Source organism: Cydia amplana, chromosome 17, assembly GCF_948474715.1.
Source record: "Cydia amplana chromosome 17, ilCydAmpl1.1, whole genome shotgun sequence".
NCBI classification, from domain to species: Eukaryota; Metazoa; Arthropoda; class Insecta; order Lepidoptera; family Tortricidae; genus Cydia; species Cydia amplana.
The window spans coordinates 2,228,095-2,252,591 of record NC_086085.1 but is presented as its reverse complement, the minus strand read 5'-3'; the positions used below and the strand labels follow the sequence as shown (position 1 = coordinate 2,252,591).

Here is a 24,497-nt window from a genome sequence, read left to right as displayed (position 1 = left end):
ATGTGTAATAAATGTTACATTATTCGTTGTATGGTTTGGATTTGCATAATTTCAACAAAATATTATAGGAAAGTACAATATTCCGCTTTCCCGCCAACTTTTTAAATTGATTCCACCGGAAATTCGTCTATAGATGCGTTTGTTTCCGAAAAGTGAACGTTTCACGAGTCAACAGCAACGTCTTTCGAGAAGTTATAGGCGCTGTTTGCGACATTTTTCTTTCTTTATCCGTCATCCAATGTTTTGTGTAATGAAATAACACGTTGGTTAGCGAGTAATTTCGATCCTAGTGTTCATAGTCGTAATTAAGTAACCGCTAGATTACGATTAATTCTAATATGGGCGACGAAAGCCACCCGAAAACTCTCTACGTCGGTAATTTAGACGCGAGTGTCACTGAAGATTTCCTATGCGCGTTGTTCGGCCAAATAGGCGAAGTAAAAGGTTGTAAGATAATCCGTGAGCCCGGAAATGATCCTTATGCGTTTCTCGAGTTCACTAATCACTCGGCGGCGGCTACGGCCCTGGCCGCCATGAACAAGCGAGTGTTTCTGGACAAGGAGATGAAGGTTAACTGGGCGACGAGTCCCGGGAACCAGCCCAAGACGGACACTAGCAACCACCACCACATATTCGTCGGCGACCTGTCGCCGGAGATCGAAACGCACATATTGCGAGAGGCTTTCGCGCCCTTTGGTGAGATCTCAAACTGCAGGATAGTCCGCGACCCACAAACGCTCAAATCTAAGGGGTACGCGTTCGTTTCGTTTGTGAAGAAGGCTGATGCCGAAGCGGCGATTCAGGCTATGAACGGACAGTGGCTAGGGTCGAGGTCCATACGCACCAACTGGTCGACACGCAAGCCGCCGGCCAACAGGCCCAGCGAGGGCGCGCCGAGCAGCAAGCGAGCTAAGCAGCCCACATTTGATGAGGTGTACAACCAGAGCTCACCGACTAACACAACTGTTTACTGCGGGGGCTTCACCAGCAATGTTATCACCGAGGAGTTGATGCAGAATACATTCTCACAGTATGGCCAGATACAGGATATTAGAGTATTCCGAGACAAAGGCTATGCGTTTATTAGGTTTACAACTAAAGAGGCAGCAGCGCATGCCATCGAGGGCACACATAACACAGAGATTAGTGGACATGCAGTAAAATGTTTCTGGGGTAAAGAGAATGGAGGAACGGGAGAGAGCCAGGTAATTATTTTTAATCAATCCTATTGATTTTCCTTGACTGAAAAAAGACTCTACCTATATACATCCTACAGCAAATAAATTCAAAATTCCTAGTAAACATTTCCATTTTCCCTTTATTTCTAAAATTACTGTATTGAGTCATTGGGCTTGTGTTGTGTACTAGGGAATGCTCCCGGTACTGAGTTTGTATGGCGATATTTGTATAGAAAACCAGTACAGGAAGTGTACCTAGTACCTACTAATAACACAACACAAGCCTAATTTGAGTGAATTTTGGGACTAGCTAGGTAGGTTGATTGATTGGTACAGGCTGGGGTAATATATTGGTACAGGCTAGGTTGATAGTAAGATAGTCCTATAGTATTTATCCATTTATGGTACCATCGCCTACACTGTTTACTGTTAACCTTATTACAAAAGGCATAAGGTCCACCGATGGACAGTTAAAAGTGTGCTGTTTGTACATTTTCTAACATTACATTCTATAATAATAACAGGATATTTATTAATTTAGCAATAATAATAAAGATAAATTATAAAAAAAAAAAATAGGGAAAGTAGTCTTTTTTTTTTTTAATTTATTTATAGCCTTTTATATCAGAAATACATTTTTATACTATATCTATAGTTTTCCTTAATCTATGATAACTGATTCTATGTGCCTTTGGGCAAAGTCCTTCCCCAATCTATTCCACTCTTCCTTATTTTGCACTAGTCTGGTCCATGTTTCAGTCCTTCTAGCCATGTCTTCAATTTCATCGGACCATCTTTTAAATTGCCTATCTCTGCATCTTTTATGTCCTCTAGGGTGCGTTAGGGAAAGTAGTATTATTTGATTATAAATGAAATAAAAAATATGACCTGTCTGGCCTAGTGGGTATTAGTGACCCAGCTTTATGAAGCCTCACCTCACATCACCTCGCCTACAATCCAAATCACCTGAATACAAATTCTCATTCCCGGTGCAGCAGTGTCAGAAGATCTAATATTGCAGTTAGGTTTAAGTGTGACAAGTAGGGTTTGCACGATGGATATGAAATGTATGGGAAGATGCATGGATCCGGATCCAGATCTGGATAATTTCATACATTTCGGATCTGGATTGCAAACCCTAGTGACAAGGTATTTTAACATTATATTAAGCAATGGTTTATAATAATATAGATGTTTATGGTTGTTGGGTGTTATGGTGTATAAAAACATTACTCTTTCATATGAAATTATAATTAAATTAGTAGACCAACTGTTTCAATATATTTGCACAGTAACAATAATTTTACGACCTTTGCACATTGCAACTATGTAATCACAAAAGCATTGAAATTGACTCACTGTCCTTGGAAATTACTATGTAAAGTGACCTGTTTTAATTGCTTTTGAGTGTGTCGTCAGGTGACAACCAAAACTATGTAATTACTACCACTAGTTCAGTTCAGAGCCATAGTAAACCGTAGTAGTACTTAGCAAAACAAGGTTGATTTTTGTGTAATGTAGCAATATACCGTCTGGTGAAAACCAAAACTCACTAATTACAAAAAAACAAGGTTGATTTTTGTTTAATGTGTTTTTTTTTTGTTATTAGTGACTTTTGGTGAGCACATTCCAGTGTTTTTAGAAGACTAGTCTTGAAGGTTTGACTTTTAACTGATCATTGTTAGGCCTTATGCCTTAGTAATAAGGTTTACAGCAGAGGATGGTTATAAAGTGTATTGTTATTGTTTCAGAGCACACCCAGCACCACAGCAGCTCCGCCTGCTATGGGCGCACAGACGCAGGGGTACCCCGGCTACCCGTACCAGCAGCAAGGCATGGGATATTGGTATGCCCAGGTAAGCTGCACTTGTATATCATGAGGCTTAACTATTCCTTTAACCTTTTTCCAGGCATAGTACGATTTATCGACCACATACGCGCCAATAGAATTTCAACTTTAGCATTCCGATTTAAGGTTCAAATTAGATTGCACTTTCGGAAAATGTAATTTGTTTTCAAATTAATCATCAAAGCTGGATTAATTTTCTTTTTTTGGATAACCTTGTTGATTGCCTCTTCTTCTTCCTCGCGTTGTCCCGGCATTTTGCCACGGCTCATGGGAGCCTGGGGTCCGCTTGACAACTAATCCCAGGAATTGGAATTGGAATCACGATCACGGAATATTTAGGACATTGCTGATTGCTTACAGAGTACAATGATCGACCAATTCAGTCGATCAACCAAATACCGCAATGTAACGAAAGTTCTTGATCCGTCTAAATCGGGCTTTACTTGAAATGGATCAACATAGCTCAGGGCCATTATCTTCAAACTTTATGACCTCGGCCTACTTGAATTCGCATTTGACATATAAGATCTGAGGCTCTCACATAATGCTAAAACATGTCTGCAATGGGGTTGGCCGGTCGAAGTATTTAGCAGATGGCGCCATCATAGCTTACCCATAGCTTATTATTGTGTCAAGTTTTTGTTTTTTTAATACCCTGGATGAGATTAGACTTTATGCCCTTAGGGCTGGCCCTTAAAGGGCTTAAAGTCAAATCTCATAAAAAAAGGGGCAAGCTATGGTATCATCTTGGGTCGTCCCATTCGTTTTTCGTCAAGTTCTTAAATTAGTCCTATTCTGCTTTCGTCACTCATTCTACATTCGTCACAATCGTCGGTGGCTTTCAATGTAGAATGAGTGACGAAAGCAGATTATGACTAATTTAAGAACTTGACGAAAAACGAATGGGACGACCCAAGATGATACCCAAGCTATGATAGCGCCATCTATGCAAACCTTTGACAGTTGCCAACCCCATTGTTAACCCAGACAAATATAAATCAAACCTGAAACTGCCACAGCAAAATAATCAGAATCGGAAACCAATTGATTTAACTCGAATCGGTGTTATCTCTAATTGCTACTCGTAGTTTTAATCACTGATTACATTTGCTTCTGCATCTTTCTTGGGCATTATTTTATTTATATATGACACCGTAAGATTGTGAACCCGTTAGTTTACAATCTAACGTAGGTAGACTCCCCGTCCCTCTTTTATTAACTTAAGACGGGTTGTCTATTTCGCCGCGAGCGCGAGGTATTGTCGCGCCAATCATGTGCTAGGCTTACTGCACATGCCAAATTTCTTCAAATTTGTTTTAGTAGATACGTATTATTGGATTTATTGGCGTGAAAATGTCCGTCCGTCCGTTTTTGAATAACTCTTAAAATTTGGCTATTTCACGTCATTACTTAGGCACGTGATATTAATACACAGTATTTAAATTTATGGAAATAGTAATAATGGAAAGTACCCTTATTAGCACGTAATAGCGTTTAATTAGTTAATGATAAGTAAATGTGAACGCAATTACATGTTCTTACAGTTAACTATCACTGGACTTATTTCGTTGCAGTAAGGTTTGAACAGTCGCCATGAGATATAACGGAGCGGCCATGTTGCTCAAAAATATCTAAACATGCACATTAACGTCTTGTTAATAAAGTACGGACTTTAAGCATGGAGAATTTTATATATCGCACGCACGTAATATATTACTGTGCCGGCCATGATGGCGGCGGTCAATGCTACTGTGCGAGCGTATATTCTTCGTGCTTAGCGTCCGTTCTTTAGAGGCTTTGTTCAGATATTTGTGAACACGTTGGCCGTTCCGCTATATCTGATGGTGACTGAACACGGTCAGTTAACTGAGATCGTGGATCCATATAATGTGTATCACGAAAGGGAGCGAACGTGTGTGTTAATTTAAACAATAAATTAGGTTCGTAAGGTTAATTTTATTGGCATTAAGGAGAAAGAACTCATTTCTGTGTTATTACTGTATATTAGATATGCATCCGATATGCATGTAGTAACCTAATACTATTGTCACTGTGACAAGGTACGAAATGGGTAGGAAATTAAATTATTTCACTGTACAGTCGCCAGATATATAGGAGCGGCCGAGGTGCTCAAAAATATCTGAAACCCACTCTAGCGCCTTGACAATAGTGATGTGTTCAGATATTGGTGAGCCCGTTGGCCGCTCCGATATATCTGACGGCGTGGCGACTGTACGATTTAGCAAAAATTAAAAATAACCAATATAGAAGATTTCACTGAATGTTAAGAAAAAGTCATACTGAGTACCTACATAATATGTTAAATAATATCTCATTGAAACGACTTTCTATTGTTAACATAAATTTGTATGTTCAAGTGTGAAAACAGTGATAAAAAAATAATATTTGATTTGATTAACCTTGTTCTATTGAATTGTACAATACTATTGTTGTAAAACATTTTAGAAACGAATGGCTTTGTTCATAAACGCGCTAAAAGCCTCTATTAACTATTAAATCTGACTGTATGAAAGGGATGAAACACAAATTAACTTAGTCACTCGTTGCCATGGCTACGGTCGCCAGAGCCACTTTTAAGATCCTACTTTTATGGTATTAGGCGGGTCCACACAAAACGAGCCGCCTCGCGAGGAAATTGCCGCGCGAAGTAACTCGGTCGGTGGAAAAGTGCCTCGCCCGAGGCAATGCGGCCGAGGCACGTCTACACAGACCCAGCTACTTCGCGCGGCAATTACCTCGCGAGGCGGCTCGTTCTGTGTGGATCCGCCGGTTTAATATAACCAAACATACATTTGTGTGGCATAATGGGCCTTTTTAGGGTTCCGTAGCCAAATGGCAAAAAACGGAACCCTTATAGATTCGTCATGTCTGTCTGTCCGTCTGTCTGTCCGTCTGTCTGTCCGTCCGTATGTCACAGCCACTTTTCTCCGAAACTATAAGAACTATACTGTTGAAACTTGGTAAGTAGATGTATTCTGTGAACCGCATTAAGATTTTCACAGAAAAATAGAAAAAAAACAATAAATTTTTGGGGTTCCCCATACTTCGAACTGAAACTCAAAATTTTTTTTTTCATCAAACCCATACGTGTGGGGTATCTATGGATAGGTCTTCAAAAATGATATTGAGGTTTCTAATATCATTTTTTTCTAAACTGAATAGTTTGCGCGAGAGACACTTCCAAAGTGGTAAAATGTGTGGGTTCCCCCCATGTAACTTCTAAAATAAGAGAATGATAAAACTAAAAAAAATATATGATGTACATTACCATGTAAACTTCCACCGAAAATTGGTTTGAACGAGATCTAGTAAGTAGTTTTTTTTTATACGTCATAAATCGCCTAAATACGGAACCCTTCATGGGCGAGTCCGACTCGCACTTGGCCGCTTTTTCTATAATGGGTCATCTACTTAGCATATTAGTAGAAAGTAATAACGTAAAATTTATTTTAACAAACTATGCTGACGCACAGACTAAACTATGCCTGAGTGACGGGACAGAATAACAACAAAGAAGGTTGATGCACCTAACTATAGATGGTCAACCGAATCTTGACAGTAGAAAAAGCAAATTTGAAAAATGTAGGCGCGAAGGGATATCGTCCCATAGAAAATTTGAATTTCGCGCCTTTTTTTACTGACAAGATTTGGTTGACCAAGTATATTACTCTATGTGTTGTGTAAAACATGATTATTGTATTGCAGGGCTACCCCGCGATACAGGGCTACATGGCCCCCGGCTACTACCAGCAATACGCCACCGCCTATAGCAATCCGCAGGCCGCAGCAGCAGGTAACATAAAACTCCCTTATTAACCTTTCCAAAGTTTAGCAACGTCATAGAGAAAAAAAATACATAGAGTGCTCACTCCATACATCAGTTCAGACTATTAATTTCAGTGTCTACATCTAGCGTCGAGTAGCGGAACTATCAGTACTGCTACTTGACAATAGATGTAGCACCGACCGGAAACTCTTATGCTGTTGAGATAAGACTTTTCGGTCGGTGCTACATCTATTGTCAAGTAGCAGTGCTGATAGTTCCGCTACTCGATGTTAGATGTAGACACTGAAATTAATAGTCTGAACTGATGTATGGAGTGAGCACTCTTGTCTTACTATATTTCTCTATGATTCAACTACTGGCATGCGTTATTTCGTACAACGAGAAGAAAGGCTCATTTAGACGGCCCGCGAACTCGTATACGATTTTAGTTACATTGCGGACCATTGAGGTTCCATCAATTCAGCCGACCGATCAAATGGAGCAATGTAATGTAACTCGCGTGCGAGTTCTCGCACCGTCTAAATGAGCCCTTAGACGGCGCGTGAACTCGTATACGATTTTAGTCACATTGCGGACCATTGAGGTTCCATCAATTCAGCCGACCGATCAAATGGCGCAATGTAATGTAACTCGCACTGTCTAAATGCGCGCGAACGCGGCGCTTGAGCGATTCGCAAATGGCGCGCTAGCGGTTAGTTCGTATCGCGTCACTTTCATACGCCTGAGGTCTTCTAATATTCTTATCTTTATACTTTTGGCAAACATCGACAAAAATTGTATGATTTCGCCTATTTTAGTTGCAAGGGCTCGTTTCTCAAAAGCTTGTAACTTGTAATACAAGCGGATGCCACTTTTTGACAGCTTTTATTAGGAAGGGACTTTCACTCGTATTACAAGTTACAAGCTTTTGAGAAATGGGCCCCAGGTAGTTTTCGGTTGTAGTGAAGGTATCATCAACATCAACATCAACATTTATTCAGCAAATAGGCCACAAGGGCACTTTTACACGTCAACATGGAATTTACATACAGCAAAAAAAAAACACATCTACAATTATAAAATACAACTTTCTAAGCCGCAAATATAAAATCAAACTAAAGTATTACATAGAGATGTATAAAGTCTCTAAATGTCGAATTACAAAAAAAAAACGCTATAACAATAGTATTGAAAAAAAAGAACACAAAGATACAAAACTATAATCTAAAATTATTTAGTGCCACTTGCACCATCCCACTAACCCGGGGTTAACCGGTTAAACCGGTAATCCAGTGTCAAATTGTACTGGTAACTATGGTAACTCCAGGTTTAACCAGTTAACCCCCGGGTTAAAGAATGGTGCAAGTGGCCCTTAGAGATGTAAATGTCTCTAAGCGCCACTTGCACCATCCCCCTAACCCCGGGTTAACCGGTTCAACCGTTAACCCAGTGTCAAATTGTACTGGTAACCATGGTAACTCCATGTTCAACCGGTTAACCCTGGGTTAGTGAATGGTGCAAGTGGCCCTAAGTGTCATCATAACTGATATATTTGCAGCGGGCTACCGCATGAGCATGCCGGGCGGCGGCGGCGGCTGGAGCGGGCCGCAGCCCGCGCCGCTCGTGTACCAGGCCGTGCCGTCCGCGCCCACCTACCCCTCGCAGTAGCGCGCCCCCGTGCCCACGTACCCCTCGCAGTAGCGTGCCCCCGTGCCCCCGTGCCCACGTACCCCTCGCAGTAGCGCGCCGAGTCCGACCCTGCCACCACTGCCGTCCGGAGGCATTCGCCGGCAACTATCCTCGTAAGGCCATGACAGACAAAAACAGTCGCCATCAGATACATCGGGGCGCCCGGGGTATTCACTAATATCTGAGCGAAGCCTATAAGGGCTACCCCACATCTAGCGTCTTTCGAGCGTCGGCGTCTCGTCGGCGTCTACAACTCTATGGCCCTGCTCGACGCAAGGTCGACGCGACGTCGACGCAGCTGCGCAGCGACGTCATTTTCCATAGCGCTGACCGACGCCGACGCTCGAAAGACGCCAGATGTGGGGTGGCCCTTATCGAGACGTTAAAGATGTTTTGATATTTTTAAGCACCTCGGCCGCTCCGATATATCTGATGGCGACTGTCTGAAATTTGAACCGTACGCAAGAAAGTAGCATTCCTTTTGCTTTGCTAATTTTTGTAACGAAATAATTCCAAATTAAAGAACTCGGTTCAAGTTTCGCGAACGTTTTGTGTTGTGGGCAAGGGTAGGGGTATCTTTTTAGGTCATTGTTATCTCAGCAATTATTATAAGTGTAAAAGCGGTAATAATGTTAGGGCAACGATGACTTTTATAAACAGTTGAAGCGCTCCAAAATTCATCCATACAATTTTGTAGCGCGTAGTGCCTCTAAACATCTATACGGTTTGTCGATGCGTTATGCTGATTATACGGATAAATAATTAGGCTGGATTTAGCAGAAATACTCTTGAGTTTTACCCACACAGTAGATTCAAGACGATTATACAAATCTTTCTTACAAATACCTGTGTCCATACTTACAAAACTTAATGTGGTCTTTGAATGGGCGCTTGGCACTTTCTTCATTCACTTGTTTCATTTAAATTCGGTTACCAAACATAAGTGAAGTTATAAGTAACAATGTTCCAATGAATTGCTTTTCACCGCAAAGTGTCAATCGCCTGATCTTTGTCCAAAAAATGGCAGTCGCTCAAGCCTTCCCAATGTCTTCAAACGTACCATACAAAAGAACGTGTGGCTTAAAATGTCCTCTTTTGTCTGATGTCAGTACAGTTTCAAGTGATATAGACGCTTTTAAATTGAGTCTCCAAATGCAATTATTTATTTGCAATAATGTTTACAAAATGACAATTAACCTTTTCAACACTTTTCGTCCCATGCTAAAATGTGGCTTATACGCCAAATGGTTGCAATATGAAGAGCGAAAATAAACCTTATCTGTCAGCAGGAAAATTGCTTTGACAGCGTCCGTCATGGGCACGACAGCACTCGACCACTTTAGTGGCTCTTGGCGTTGAAAAGGTTAAAAGTGGGAAATAATGTACATGTTCATTAATTATCAGGCCCCCGATTTACCACACTGACAATTGTCATCTGACATTAGCCGGGTCCGCACAGAGCGCGCATACGCGCTAGGAAATTGCCTCCCGCGTATGCTCGGTGCGTGTGGACCCGATTTATCAGTAAAATTTTCGTATATAGATATTTTTTTCCATATAAACACATGGTGATTCGAAAGAGCTAAGTTAAATCAATGTATTGTGTTCGTAGATTAAACCATTCCATAACAGTTATCTGTATCAAAAGTGCCAGTGTACCATTAACAGCAGAAGTTACATGAACAAAAGCGTTGAAAATGATCTACACAATATTGTAAAGATGCGGATATGCTGTAGGTATAGTCAGTAGCAGAGGTGTCTAAGAAGTGTCAAAACCATTTTAAGCCTTTATAAAGCATAGGGAATTATTTCCCACAATGACATTGGACGCTATTCCGAAGCGATAGGGCTCAATTTTGCATAATTTCTGACACCTTTATGCCCGTTAGACATCTCTGCCGCTTGGCTACTTCTGTTGCATATTCTTATATCCATATCAAATCAGTATCCATACCACGAGTTGGACACTGACATATTCGCTAGCGACTGCGTAAACTAGCTCACACTCACAATGCATCTCCCCCGTACTGACATTGATGTAAGCGAGATGCACTGCGTTTAAGAGCCAACAGGAGCTAAGATTTAAATATTTTAGGTAAATATACCCGTCTCGCTAACGGAAGCGGCTTCTGACACTAGTGCGATAAGGACAAGGCGAAAAATCCTGCGTAAAAATATCAAAAATCGAGGTTTCGTACTCGACTGTTTCCTCCTCCAAAACTTAACCAATCGTAACCAAATTTGGAAATCTAAATGATTATGACATTATCTGTGTCGGACCGTTTTGCTTTTTTGACTAATTGATGTCAGTTTTGAATAGCACGCCTCTCATTGCGGCATAGTCAATTAGGCCAATTTGGCCATTTTTGAAGGGCACTAGCGCCTTAAAAAACAAAAATATCAAAAAAAGCAAAACGGTCCGACACAGATATTGACAATATTAATCTGTGTTGAAAAAATCATTGCTCTCGCTTCAAAACCCACGGAGGAAACAATCGAGTACGTTTGTATGGAGAAATGACCACTCCTGTTGGCTCTTAAGTTGACGCAGTCGCTAGCGTTTAAGGCCACGTATAACTCATGGTAAAGGTACAATTGGTACATGTGACCAGAGTGTTTGTCTTTTAGTATACTGGCATTTTGATTCATTGTACGATTCCAATCTTAAGCAATATTAGACTTTATAGTAAAGTGCGTGACATAACCAAGAAAACTGGAATGATTCAATTGTGAGAAACATGTGAGGCTGCTATTATTCAGTTCTAAGAACATTCGTTTGAACTATTCCACAATTTATTGGAAAAAAAACTTCCTTTTTCAGTCTTTACATTGACAAATACTAAGATACTAGCCTTGTTTGGAAGACAATAAGTTTTGTCACATTTTTCGACGCTTTTTGAGTTCTTTGAACTATTTTATCTACAATACTATAACCTATGGACTATATTTCACTAATTTGCCAATTGTCATCTGAAAATCTGCCCAAGTGCGAAAAATATCTGACACAGCCATAGTCTCAAAGGCCTTAGGCAGCGTCTAACATATTTTTGCGTAATTCATCGTATGATATATTATGTCGCCATCAGATTTATCGTAACGGCCAAGGTGCTCTCAAATATCTGAACACACCTCTATTGTCAAGGCGCTAGAGTGCGTGTTCAGATATTTTTGAGCACCTCGACCGTTCCGATGTATCTGATAGCGACTGTATATCTCAAGATACACACACACACACACACACAGTTATGCTCAGTTGCCATTAGTGAAATAGGGGCCTTTTTACTCTAATTTATATGAGATTATTTTTGGAATTATTAAAAAAATCTGTTGATGGACCAATTCTCACTTTATGGAGGGTTAAAATAATGTACAATCAAGTGGGGTAACTGGGGACAAAGGGATAAAATTAGACAATTTTTTTTAACTACGAACTAATCTAGCTAGTAAAAAAATTGCTAAAGCAAGTAAATTCTGATTAAAAGATTGTAAGACGTACACTGAGACCTAAGATACACTAGTAAGTTTTACTTACCTGAGTAGGGACAAAGCTATTTGTTAGAATGAGATAAAGATATTCATCTCTTACAAGTGTATATTAGACGTCAGCCACTTTCATATTAATTGGGGAATATTTCCTGTCAAATGTTATACCTCTTGTCTCCATTTATCCGAGTTGACTGTTCACTAAAGTGCCATGGAAATATGTCACTATATGGAATCGTAGAAAGTGATCTGACTTATTTGCGCTTGCAATGTAAAGGATAACAGAACGAAAGCCTTGGAGTTTCATTCAAACAAGCTGAAATACTAATTAGCCTAAAAAGCCTTGGGATTGGGTAGCAGACAAGTCTACATATAATATAGTATTTTATACAATCGTGATATAATGAAGAGCTTCTCAGTCGAGTCTTGCTGAGTGGCCTTAATGGGTACGATATTGAAAAGCTTGATTTTATCACTATTGTATAAATTATTATGGATATAGATGGCGTTACTGGGCACTCTTAGTCCCATTTCCTGTTTATGGCGTTTTTAATACATATCTCGATTCGTTGCGAACATATAATAAATAGGCATGTCGACAAAGAACGGCCCGCCTCGCGAGGAAATTGCCTCGCGAAGTAAGTTCGGTCTGTGTGTAGACGTGCCTCGGGCGAACCAAACGCATTCGCGGCCATTTTGCCTCGGGCGCAGCTAGGGTTGCCAACTATTTTTTGGTGGAATATAGTATTTTCCAGAATAAGGCATCAAAAATATAGTAATTTCAAAAAAATTTAATACTTTTAGATGAAATACTAAACATAAGTGTAAAATACGTTTATTCGGAAATATAGTATTTTAGCGTACTATATATTTTTTCCAAGATTGTATAGTACAGAGAGCCAAAATATAGTACAATACTATATAATATAGTACGGTTGGCAACCCTAGGCGCGGCACCTCTCCACCGACCGAGCTTGCTTCGCGCGGCAAATTCCTCGCGAGGCGGCTCGTTCTGTGTGGACAGTTATTATATGATAATTTGTCTGGCGAAACTATCTCTGTTTTGACTCAATTTCATATCGATCTGATGACGGATTTTCTATCTTGAAAGACATTTTAGGTAAAAAAAATATTGGCAGGAGCTTTTTTGACAGTCTACTATAAAAGTAATGCTGATGTACCTATAAAATATGTCCTATGCATACCTGCATAAATATAATTATAGAAATACAAAAGTATTTTATACGGAAAAATGTAACATACTTATCGGCAATAAGGTGCATGTAATTAAGTCGTTGGTAAAAGTTATTTAAGGCTGTTCACACACTGACATCGCCCGCGGCGAGCTGAGCGACTTGGGATCGTCCCGCGTCGGAATGTGTGAAACACTGATGTACGTGCTTACATTGCTAAATTTATCATTGCAAAACGTGGTATCAGTGTGTGTATAGCCTAAAGGTTGCACGCCATTAGTCAGTTTCTATACCTATCGCATAAAAAGATTATTAATTTGATATAAAAATCAAATAGCTTGGCATAAGGTGTAGAAACGAGCTAGGTTTGATTTAAAGTGCTATCCTTTCTAGAACCCAAAGCATGCTAAGAAAATTAGAATTGTAATGTTTTCTACGCAACATAGTTATGTTACCCTTACAGTTGTAAGGGTTCTACCTAAGATCATTGCAGATGTAGTGCATAATTGTTTTCCATCGTATTTTCTCGGAAACCTTCGTATTTGTCATGCTACTTCAGTCAACCTCAGTACCGATTGTACCGAGACTGACTGAAATAGCAAGACACGTTCGTACGTTTCCGTTCGAATACAATGGAAAAATAATTATGCAATACATCTGTATTTAGTATGACTGTCAGCGATCTGTATTTTATAGGACTATTCTTTAGATGTATTTGTTTTTGAAATGATTATTGACAGACGGTACAAATTGTTAATGTCATTGAATGTGGACTGAAGGCCTAACCTTCGTGGTTGATGTAAATTGTAAGCCATATCCTACGATCGGCACTGTCAGATACTGCACAAAACCGTATACCGACCAGTGGTCTGGGGTCGTGGGGAAAAGTGATGTTTATACTATACCAGTGTAAAGCTATGTCCACACTTTGCTTCCAGGGCATTCGCCATAGCGCTTTCAAGAGTACAAGCAAGTTAATCACGGAATAATCGCTCGCTGCGATTAGTGGACAAGGCATTCTGACGTTTAAGAAAAACAAGTCGATTATAAATGTGGGCATACTGAACATGTTTAGTAACTAGCACGACCACTGGCAAGGTAGCTCGCCTTACTAGTGTCACATCATCCGATACTGGCCAAATTCCTGTACATTTTGTACGACTAGAATAGGCAATTAGCGGCGTTCAGAGGCGCCGGCACCTACATAGATAGGACATAACGAAATAAATTATAAATTTTTAAAAAACGTTATAAATATATAGTGGAGGGCACGACACTCTCGTGTACATAGGTTGATATTTATTGCCCGCCCGGACTGAGCCTCCGCTATAACCAGACCGTATTTATAAGTTCGGCACATGTTGTTTTGTTTGACGAATTGACTGTTATGATTTATTGTATACACTGGTAAGTCAATAAAGCAGTGGGTCTGGTAATGGGTGTTTGATTTGACGTAATTGTCTAGCCGTATATTATTATTATGTTGATTTCTGGGTCTAATCGGAAGACCCTTTTGGCTCAGGAGCATGTTATTAAAAGTAAAACTCGAAAGTTTCACAAATTTTGAGACATTCTTGAAGGCACTTTCATGGGACTTTGGAAAGTGCTATTTAGTGTTTATTCATGATCCTGAGCCGCTGTGATTGAACTATCACCATATTCGGATGAGAAATTATTGTAAATTCTTTATTAGAGGTCATTTTGTAAAAGGAAAAATAAATAGTTTAAGTTTATTACAATTCTTGATTATTGTTGTTATTGAAACACAATGATGAAAGCTGTCCTACCTGTTAGTCTCCTTATTACATCGATCAATAGCAATAATTATGATGCTCTGGTAACATTGAGTGACCAATACTTTAAATTTGACTAGAAAATTTGCCAATATTAATTTTATAATTTGCTAAATGATATTTCTAGGGTAATTCAAATTTACCAGAACTACCAAAAAAAGTTACAACTTTCAACATACAGTTATCCGAAAGCAGGGTTAAAAAAAGTCCTTGTTTATAGGTACATACCTAAAGTGTCATTCAATAGAACTTGCTAACTATGTAAACAAACCGCCATACTAAATTTGACACTGAATGTCAATTTACTAGTAACTTTTGTTTACATAGTTAGCAAGTTCTATTGAATGACACTTTACATACATATATTTCTCCTAGGTGGTACCTGCGCCAAAGAAGGCCCTTAACCTTTTGGACACCAATGACCGATATATCCGCACTGCAGGTTCAACGCCAAAGACAGATTAATCGGTCACAGACCACAGAGCAGCATAGACTTACGTGCATATGCATATAGTTTAATTTCAGTTTTGACACTTCGGTGACGTGGCGACAGCTTTTGTGTTTGACACGGCGTCGAAAAGGTTAAACTTGACAACTTTTAAAAATTTGGGTTTGGAAGAATGGAAATTTCGCGTCCATGTATTTGCTAGTACCATAGACAAAACTGCAAGTGCAAGCATAAAACAACTATGGGCCTTTGGTATTGGTGCCTTAGTTATAATAGTCGAGCGACATGATGAAGTTGTCGGTGGCGACGTATATATCGTGCACGGCTCGGTTGTACGAGTCGTCAGACTCCTCGGGTTTGCGGCGTTTCACCTGACCCGCCTTCCACGCTACGCTCTCTTTTAACGCTTTCTGGAAGAAATCACACAAGTACAGTCAGTAGCAGAAGCACAGAGTAAGGCCGTGGCTTCAACACACGCGATCGTGACGCGATTGTACCTCCAAAGTTGAAACCCTCGCAGCGCTCAAGGTTCCACTTTTTTACCAATCGCTACGCGGTTCGATTTTGCAATTCTTTCGGGTAGGGAAATAGGGTATCAATCAATATTAGAACGAGGGGTTAAACAACAACTTTGCCCCTTTGTAAAACAACGACCTAGGCCCACTTGCACCATTCAACTAGCCCGGGGTTAACCGGTTAAACCTGGTGATACCATGGTTACCAGTACAATTTGACACTAGGTTAACGGTTTAACCGCTTAACCCCGGGTTAGTAGGACGGTGCAAGTGGGCCTTATTGTCGATAATACAGTTTTTTTTTTTTTTTTCAAAATGGCGGAACCATGGGGGTTCGCGAGTTCTACAGCTTACAAGCCACTGATGTTAAGGTTAAATGTCACTGCAACTTTGAAACTTACTTCTTTCCTCTTCTCGAGTATATTGGCGCGATACGATTCGGATTCCATTTTCTTCTGAAGTAATTCTGCAGGAGTTCTGCTGTACCTGTAAATAAGGAACTTCAATTTATCCCTATGTCGAGAGTGTATAGGTCCTAAAATACGGCGTTACTTGAACAAGAGATTTCCTTTGGCAGAATTGGTCCTTAGGACCCAAGATTTTTGATTGAGACACCGATATTTTTAATTTAAAATTTCATGCTCTCAAATTTATCTTGTTATCTATATTATTTAAGCTACTAGGCCAAGTTTGGTATCGTTTTCGTATAAATCGGGGATGCCGAATTCATTTATGATATCATAATTGTACCATTCCGTAGTAAAAACACATAAAATATGAAAAATAAACTTTTTTTGTTCACGCAACGCCGTAGTTGACCTTTTTAAGCCCTGGCACAGAATAAATAATAGTACTAAGTACAGAAGACTCGCTCTCTAACAAAACGCGTCTGTTACGATCAGCACAGATATGGCCGCTAGGTGGCGACAGCGCCACGCGCGGCTTATGGCTTTCCCCAAAATTGGGGCCGAACGGATGTACTTTTAACTACCTGTAGCAAAGCGACGAAATCGCGGAGTGAGACATGCCTGGCCCTGGGCACACTCGAATAAGAAAAATAGTGGTGGATCCGTTTAAGGCCATATTCGGTATCGACGGTATCGTGTTCGGTTCTGATCAAGAAAAAGTAGAAGAATGATGCAACAGATTACTTGTGCTTAAGCAGACTGTGGGCCAGACAGTGTATAGGGTTCTGGGGCTGTTGCTGGCACACGTCATATAGCGCGTCGGGCAGGATGGACCCCACCGAGTCCCATAGGTATTTCACCGCTTCGCCGTTCAACGTGCCTGGAATGGTAAATCTAGTGGGAGGCAGTGGAAGAGTGGGTAGTTATAGCTGGTCAACCAAATCTTGTCAGTAAAAAAAGGCGCGAAATTCAAATTTTCTATGGGACGATATCCCTTCGCGCCTACATTTTTCAAATTTGCCGCCTTTTTCTACTGTCAAGATCTGATTGACCAAGTATACTTACTTTTTTTTATGGACTTGAGGGGAGTGGGTAGTTGAGCGCTTTGAAACTTTTAACTGTTAAAGCCGTAACACACTACCGCGCTAAGGTCACGGATGAGAGCGAGGAAGAGATACCAAGGTCGCGGTGCAGTGCGGTAGTGTGTTGTGGATTTTAGGGCTCTTTCGCACTAAACATCAGTTTTTGCGTGCGTACGTAGGTATATATAGCTGGTCAACCAAATCATGTCAGTAAAAAAAGGCGCGAAATTCAAATTTTCTGTGGGACGATATCCCTTCGCGCCTACATTTTTCAAATTTGCCGCCTTTTTCTACTGTCAAGATCTGGTTGACCAAGTATACTTACTTTTTTACTTTTTTTATGGACTTGAGGGAATTGGGTAGTTGAGGGCTTTGAAATTTTTAACAGTTAAAGCCGTAACACACTACCGCGCTAAGGTCACGAATGAGAGCGAGGAAGAGATACCAAGGTCGCGATGCAGTGCGGTAGTGTGTTGTGGCTTTTAGGGCTCTTTCCCACTAAACATCAGTTTTTGCGTGCGTACGTATATAGTAACATTCAAAAGAGCATTCTGTTGGCACTGGGATACTGCACGCATACCTACTACTAAAACGGGATCCTGCAGAAAACCGCAAGTACCCGCAAAAAACGGGATGTTCAGTAGGGAAAAGAGCCATTACGTCGGGGCCACGACATTGTGCGACTGGCTTCCGCTAAGGCGACAACCATAGGTTGGAGCGAGACACAGCGATCGGACCTTTCTATCCCACCTATGGTTTTAAGCCAGCCCGTAAAGCCTCGGACCAGCCGCTCGCCGCGCGCCGCTTGCGTCCAGTCTGCGGCCTAAATGTTAAGTAAAGCTTTTGTTTCCTCCGATAGCGGTGCCGTCATATGGCGGCCGTCTCCATACAAATACTACGACATCCATATTTAGCCGTATTATTTAGTATGGAGACGGCCGCTATATGACGGCACCGCTATCCTAGGAAAACCGATCTTAAGATCCAACCTACGTTTGATATCCACGTGTTGTGCGTCGGGCAGTATCACGCCGTCAGTCTGGTCCTGGATGCTCATCGCGCACTCAGCTTTGGTGCTCTCAGAGTGGCTGCAGTCGCGTGAAACCTATTATAAAAAATACATTGATTGTACATGTGTTAGTTTAAAAGCCATAACAGACGGGCGTACCAGGACAGCGTCATTGGTATGGTCAATTATGTATCTCTTTCCCGCTTTCACTTGTAGAGTCAGACCAAGAATAGTCTGCAGCGGATTTGATAGCCCACGCAGTGCAAGTGTTATTTTAAACGTCAAACTTCTATGAAATTATGACGTATAAATGACACTTGCACTGCGTGGGCTATCAAATCCGCTGCAGACTTTTTTTGGTCCGACTCTAGCTGCGTATCTTAACGGACGTGCCACCTTACACACGATCGAACAGGCCTCGGATCGGACCAAGGTCGCGGTCCGGTACGCCCGTCTGTGATGCCTTTATGACACTTTCGTGCTTCGAATTTAACGGCTAAACGAGCTGAGCCGAACGGAGCCGAGAATGCCCGAAAGGAACAGTTTCGCCTCCTTGCCCTGGATATCTAAAAACAAACCTTTTTGAGGAGTGTATCATCGCCGAGCTTGTAAAGACTGGCGCATTCATCTTTTTGGTAAATCTTCTCGTCACCTTTGAGGATATAGCGCCCAATTTCATCATAATACGCTACGAGCTTGTCGTTAGGCTAAAAAAACAAAGGTTTATTGGCTAGTTGTCCTTCTCGCACATTAGCAAAGAGGTGGGGAAGTTGCAATAGCGAAAACAAGATAAACTTACATCATTTGGTTTAAATATGGTTTAAATTTTAACCTTTTGACCGCCAAAGACGTCAACTGACGCGCGCTGCTACAGCCCAAATATCAAGTTCGTGCATTCCGACAGGCGTGGCGTTCAAAGGGTAAATATAGTCCAAGAAATATTGTGTTTATTTTAAGTTATTATAATTAATTAATAATTGATATTACGCGTCAAACATTGCACGTACCTTTCTATAGTTCCCTTTGCAATCCAAGTGATATTTGTTTAGCTCGTGATCAAAATGGTAGACCATGTGTCCATATACGTCAATAGAATATGGTCCTATCTCGTTATTATATATCATTGTTTCCTCGGTCGCACCTAAACAATGTACTTAAATTTGAAATACTTAGTTCCAACAAAATTATAATAGTTCCAAAGGTGGGTCCTTCACCTTCCTTGGGCTGGGTCTAAGCCAACAATTCCAATACGAAACCCCCCTCTGCCCCTCTCTATAAAACTGGTTCCGCCCCATCATTGACTCTTTGGTGGGGAGTAGGTAAGAAACCTACCTACACCTACCTACTATAGGCATAGATAGGTAATCATCTTATGATGGCAGGCCTATAGCCCCCTACAGACTATGCGCGTGAATCGCGGTGATTTAGATAGTTATATATCTCACGACAACGTAATATAACCACTTACTTCTTACAACGAAGAACGTAGTCAAAGCTTTGGCGGCCTTAATCAGGAGTTGCTTTAACTCCTCCTTCCGTTTAGAAAAATTCGCGCCCATCTGCTGCCAGCACCAGTTTTTGGAGCCTGGCAACTCTGTCGTCCTTTAAATAAACAAGTTGTCCTTTAAATAAACGGCAAGGCCATAAAATCCAAAAAAATAAATAAACAAGTTGTCAAAAATTGTTAAAGCTGTAACACACTAACCGCAGCGGACCAAGGTCGCGGTGCAGTGCGGTAGTGTGTTATGGCTATTAGGGGAATAAGTGCACTGAGTGGGTACTTTTGTTTCAGGCGCTATGCCGTTCGGCACGGTTGTTCCTCAGATTGTATTAAGCTCATCAATCATCATCATCAACGGGTAGGCGTGAACCGCCAGAGCCATCTTTCCACCCTTCCTTTTTGACGGCGAACCAAGCGATGCGACGTGGGGTGAATCAATCCTTTGATACCTAGATAAGTAGAAGTGGGCGTATGTGGGTGATCTCGTTGCGAACGCCAGTGCCGTGGGCCCGCCGCGCCGCGCCGCTTCGCATCGCTTACGTAAGACGCAGCGTTAATTTTAAGGGTGCATCCCTAATTAGGCACATCATGTGTAGACACTGCTATCCACGTGGGCGACCTAGGTACAAAATTATCCTTACATTCTAGACTCATAGATGCTCTCTTCCCTGTACGCTCTCTCCAGTTCCGTCTTAAGCGTGTTCAGGGTATCGGCGATGCGCTCAAACTCCGCGTAGCGTTTCTCAAACAGCTCCAGCTTCTCCGTGACCTTCCATATGGCGTCGTGGTTCCCAGAGTTGAGCACCTCGGCGCGAATCTTCTCGATGACGTTACCGAGCTTTAAAAATATAGGTACATGATTTTGTTATGTCTGACCATACTCTGAGGGGTAAATAAAATTGGTCAAACCAATTTGACAGTAAATAAGAACCAAAAAAATTATAGACATCCTTTTCTTTTGGGTGCTAATACTAGTATAAGACAAAGATAGTATGATTATCTCTGTCTATGTTTGAAATGAGATAGTCCTCTTTGACAAACTATATGTAGGTACTGGTGGGACATTACTACTGCCCAGCAGTGGGACATTACAGGCTCCTAATAATAATAATAATAAGCCCGCAGGGCAGCTTGTGGCGAGCTGTTGGGGAGTAACCACCCCACGGACCTGAGTGCTCCAGAGAGTCGGTCAGGGTCTCCGTCTCCGGCGTGTCTTCGTCGGTCGGAGTGGACCCCAAGGGGACCCGCAGGACTCTCGGCTCTGGCTTGCCTTCATTGGCCGTCCAGAGAGGAGTCGTTAGAGCTATATGCTCCAGGGGTGGAAGTGAAATTTGCGTAAGCGCGAGTTGGCACAGTGGCTGTTTACAGCCACTGGGTAGAAAGCGGTGTACACCTCTCGACACCCTTGAGCCGCTCACACCGATGTTGCCCCTGGTCGTCTATACGGCGACAGTTTCAGGGGCCCATCTAGTCAGCGGCGAGTCACCACCTGCCTCGATAACGTGTGTTAGCATTGTTATGGCAGGTGTCCGGACTTCTTTTACAATAGCCCAGTCTCATTGTCCACCCAAAATTCAATCCATAGACCGATTTATTGTTCACTTTTTCTACAATAGTTCCAATGCCTGCTGAGACCGGTTCATGGGTGTCTATTGTTGCGCCTGTGAACGGGTTCCAGCAGGCGTTCTACATGACATAAAAGCTCTCCAAGGGGCCTCTACGTGTTGGATCTATATCCCCACGCAAGCCTATCAAAAGACCGGGATTACAGCCCCGTGAAAGCCAAAAGGAGATACAAATAATAATAATAATAATGTAGGTACTAGGTGAACAGCTGTCGCTCTGCCTTCCCTAAAGCCCCCTCCAGACTATGTGCGTGAATCGCGGCGCGACTTCGCGGAGCGAACATATCGCGACGTTGACGTATGGCTCCACAGTCCACACTCGCACACTTCACGGTAAATTCGCAGTTTGGTTCGCGCCAAGATGGCGGAAAAGCATCAGCTGATCTAGTTTAACTGTCATTTATCTACGGCATCATACTTGCTGTGGCTATTTTTCCATTTTGTTGTGTTGTAAAACCGTAAATTATAGCCGCTTTATATAATATAATTAATATTTATCTTGCAACTGATGAGCCACAATAGTGAGTAATGTGGAGTCTTGCTAGTTCGCGCTTCGCGCCTCCTTTGACGCGGGCCGAAAAACCGACAAAAAACGGGGAACAATGCGCGAAGGCGTGAACAATCTGCGAAATCGACGCCACACTCGCGTTCGCGGCTTCGCGCCGCGATTCGCGCGCGAGTGTGGAGGGCCCTTTAAATCTACACGTTCAACACTAACTTCAACTAAATGGCAATGGGAACCGTAACACTTCCGTCGCGTGACCATCAGCTGTTCCTTGTTCTTGTCGTACAGTTTATTGAGGAGTTCAGTGACATTGCTTTCGCGCTCGTTCTCAAGCTGCTGCAGGTTGTTCCGCGTGTGGTTCAGGATCTCCTTCAAACTGCCTCTGATTTCTGGGAGCTGGTGGAAGGAAATATACTCAGATATTATAGGTGTCTTAAAATTTCCAAACTGAAAGTTCGGACACAAAAGTTTGGGGAAAGATGGGAAACATATGAAACAATAACCACTTGACGAGTTATTTCCATTTGAATTTTTTTAGGACCTAGGTACATTTCGTATTTTTCCGGATGGGACTAGGTATATATCCTACTTTAAAAATTACTCGTAGTTAGGTCCAGTGCCCAGGGTTAGGATTAAAGTTTAAACTCGCGTAACGTCTTATGGATTCGTGCCAGATGACAAATCGGTTTGTAATAATACGGATACGGAACATTGCAAGTTACATAAAAGTTTGTAATAATATCGTATACTAAACACGATCCGCCAGCAACATCAACAAGTACTCATGAGCGTACAGGAACACATTGTCCTTCGACTCAGTGCGATGCGTACTATGCGTGCGTGCGTTGGCGTGCGACTCCACAGACTTGGCATACTGCTCTTAAGCGAACACCAGGACTTTCTCCCTGCGATCCATCTTCTCCACGCGCTTTATCTCATGCAGCTGGCTCATGGGCTGTTTGAACTTAGGTTAGATAGTTATACTAACGTGATCCGCCAGCAACATCGACAGATACTCATGAGCGTACTGGAACACCTTTTCTTTCGACTCCACGGACTTGGCGTACTGCTCTTTAGCGAACCCCAGGAATGTCTCCTTGCGATCCATCTTCTCCACGCGCAGCTTTATTTCGTGCAGCTGACTTATGTGCTCGCGAAACTTTGAGGTTAGATCCTCGTATATCTGCGAGGCGAAGGTTTGGTAAAATCTTAGAGATAATGATCTGTTTTGAATATATTAATAAATATTATAAGTACGACAATTTTACACAGGTCAACCTAGTCTCACGTAAGAACCCGAATCTTGCTTCGGACAAGTCACTACCGACTATATTAGGCAAGGTGGCCGTCATGTTTCCACGCAGGCCTTGGAGACATACTCGTATGCCTTTTCTTGTCATACTAAAAGGTTTCATGTGCTGGGCTACCAAATGGGCGACCAAAAATTACAGCAAACGTTAAGGTAAGTACGCCGGCCCCCTTCCGAAGAGGCTTGAAAAAGGGTCGATGATAAGGCCGCGGACTGGACGCACGCGACAGGCGGCGCGGCTAGCGGCAAATCAATACATTGCGCTCTACCAAATGTATGAACCGCATATGAATGCACAATTGATAATTCAATGATTCTACCGCCTTGATTTGCCGCTCGTTGTGCCGTCGGTCGTGTGCGTCCAATCCTCAGCCTAAAGCCCCCTCAAGACTATGAGCGTGAATCGCGGCTTCGCGCCGCGATTCGCGCACGAGTGTGGAGGGGGCTTAAGCTTAGCATACCCACCTTTTGTTGCGGCTCGGACTCTATTGGCAAAAATTCCTCCAAAAATTTATTTTCATAGTCCTGCCATAAACGGATAGTATTCACAACGTGCAATACTAAAATCTCCTTATAGTCCTTATCTACGGTTTCTTCGGCTTTCTGACAAAGATAATCAGCTCGTTTTACAGCCAAATCCATAGTTTCTCTCCAGTAAACGATGAAACTCTTCACAACTGCCTTCATTTCATTATAGTAAGTATGATAATATCCATCCTCGTATTTCACGCCGTCGATTAGTTTTACAAAGCTGGCTAGTTCAGAATTTATAACGTCATCGTTGTCGGTTATTATACGGACGACTCCTAACACGACATTACTTACGCCAGCAATAAAATGCTTATAATTATTCATTTTATTCAAAAAATTATTGGGTAAAATTTGAAAGAAACGTAAAGAAATTAAATTTTTGACATTTTTTTGTTGCAATTTTGAACAGGGCAATGGCAAATGTGTCTATACAGCCAAATTTATTTTATTTAGATTAATATCAATGAGGAAACACGAAGATCCAATAATGAGGATGTTATTTTTAAGTAAATAAACCGAAGAAAGTAAAAGCTTAAGATTAAGGCCCCCCCACATCTAGCGTCTCCCGAACGTCGACGCCTCACCAACGCCCG

The 24,497-nt window shown here is 41.7% G+C and overlaps 2 protein-coding genes across 2 annotated transcripts; one reads left to right on the top strand and one right to left on the bottom strand.

Moving 5' to 3' along the window:
- The first annotated feature begins 146 nt into the window (after positions 1 to 146).
- Positions 147 to 8,513, top strand: LOC134655715 (nucleolysin TIAR). The gene is made up of 4 exons (XM_063511176.1): positions 147 to 1,205; positions 2,930 to 3,034; positions 6,754 to 6,841; positions 8,373 to 8,513. The coding sequence occupies exons 1-4, from the start codon at positions 339 to 341 to the stop codon at positions 8,480 to 8,482; spliced, it is 1,170 nt and encodes a 389-aa protein (XP_063367246.1). The 5' UTR covers positions 147 to 338; the 3' UTR covers positions 8,483 to 8,513.
- Positions 8,514 to 15,679: 7,166 nt separating this feature from the next.
- Positions 15,680 to 24,273, bottom strand: LOC134655866 (uncharacterized). The gene is made up of 11 exons (XM_063511356.1): positions 23,839 to 24,273; positions 23,053 to 23,247; positions 22,278 to 22,460; positions 20,576 to 20,772; positions 19,902 to 20,035; positions 19,441 to 19,574; positions 19,012 to 19,140; positions 18,418 to 18,529; positions 17,087 to 17,222; positions 16,337 to 16,421; positions 15,680 to 15,830 (listed from the first exon to the last, which is right to left on the bottom strand). Exons 1-11 carry the CDS (start codon positions 24,226 to 24,228, stop codon positions 15,684 to 15,686), a joined length of 1,842 nt encoding a protein of 613 aa, XP_063367426.1. The 5' UTR covers positions 24,229 to 24,273; the 3' UTR covers positions 15,680 to 15,683.
- Between the last annotated feature and the right edge of the window lie 224 nt (positions 24,274 to 24,497).

Coding starts and splice junctions, on each gene's coding strand:
- LOC134655715 (XM_063511176.1), top strand. CDS start 339: ATGGGCGACGAAAGCCACCCGAAAACTCTCTACGTCGGTAATTTAGAC. Junction 1,206..2,929: donor GAGGAACGGGAGAGAGCCAG/GTAATTATTTTT, acceptor TTATTGTTTCAG/AGCACACCCAGCACCACAGC. Junction 3,035..6,753: donor TGGGATATTGGTATGCCCAG/GTAAGCTGCACT, acceptor ATTGTATTGCAG/GGCTACCCCGCGATACAGGG.
- LOC134655866 (XM_063511356.1), bottom strand. CDS start 24,228: ATGAATAATTATAAGCATTTTATTGCTGGCGTAAGTAATGTCGTGTTA. Junction 23,248..23,838: donor AGTCCGAGCCGCAACAAAAG/GTGGGTATGCTA, acceptor TTCGCCTCGCAG/ATATACGAGGATCTAACCTC. Junction 22,461..23,052: donor CGATGTTGCTGGCGGATCAC/GTTAGTATAACT, acceptor TCCTTCCACCAG/CTCCCAGAAATCAGAGGCAG.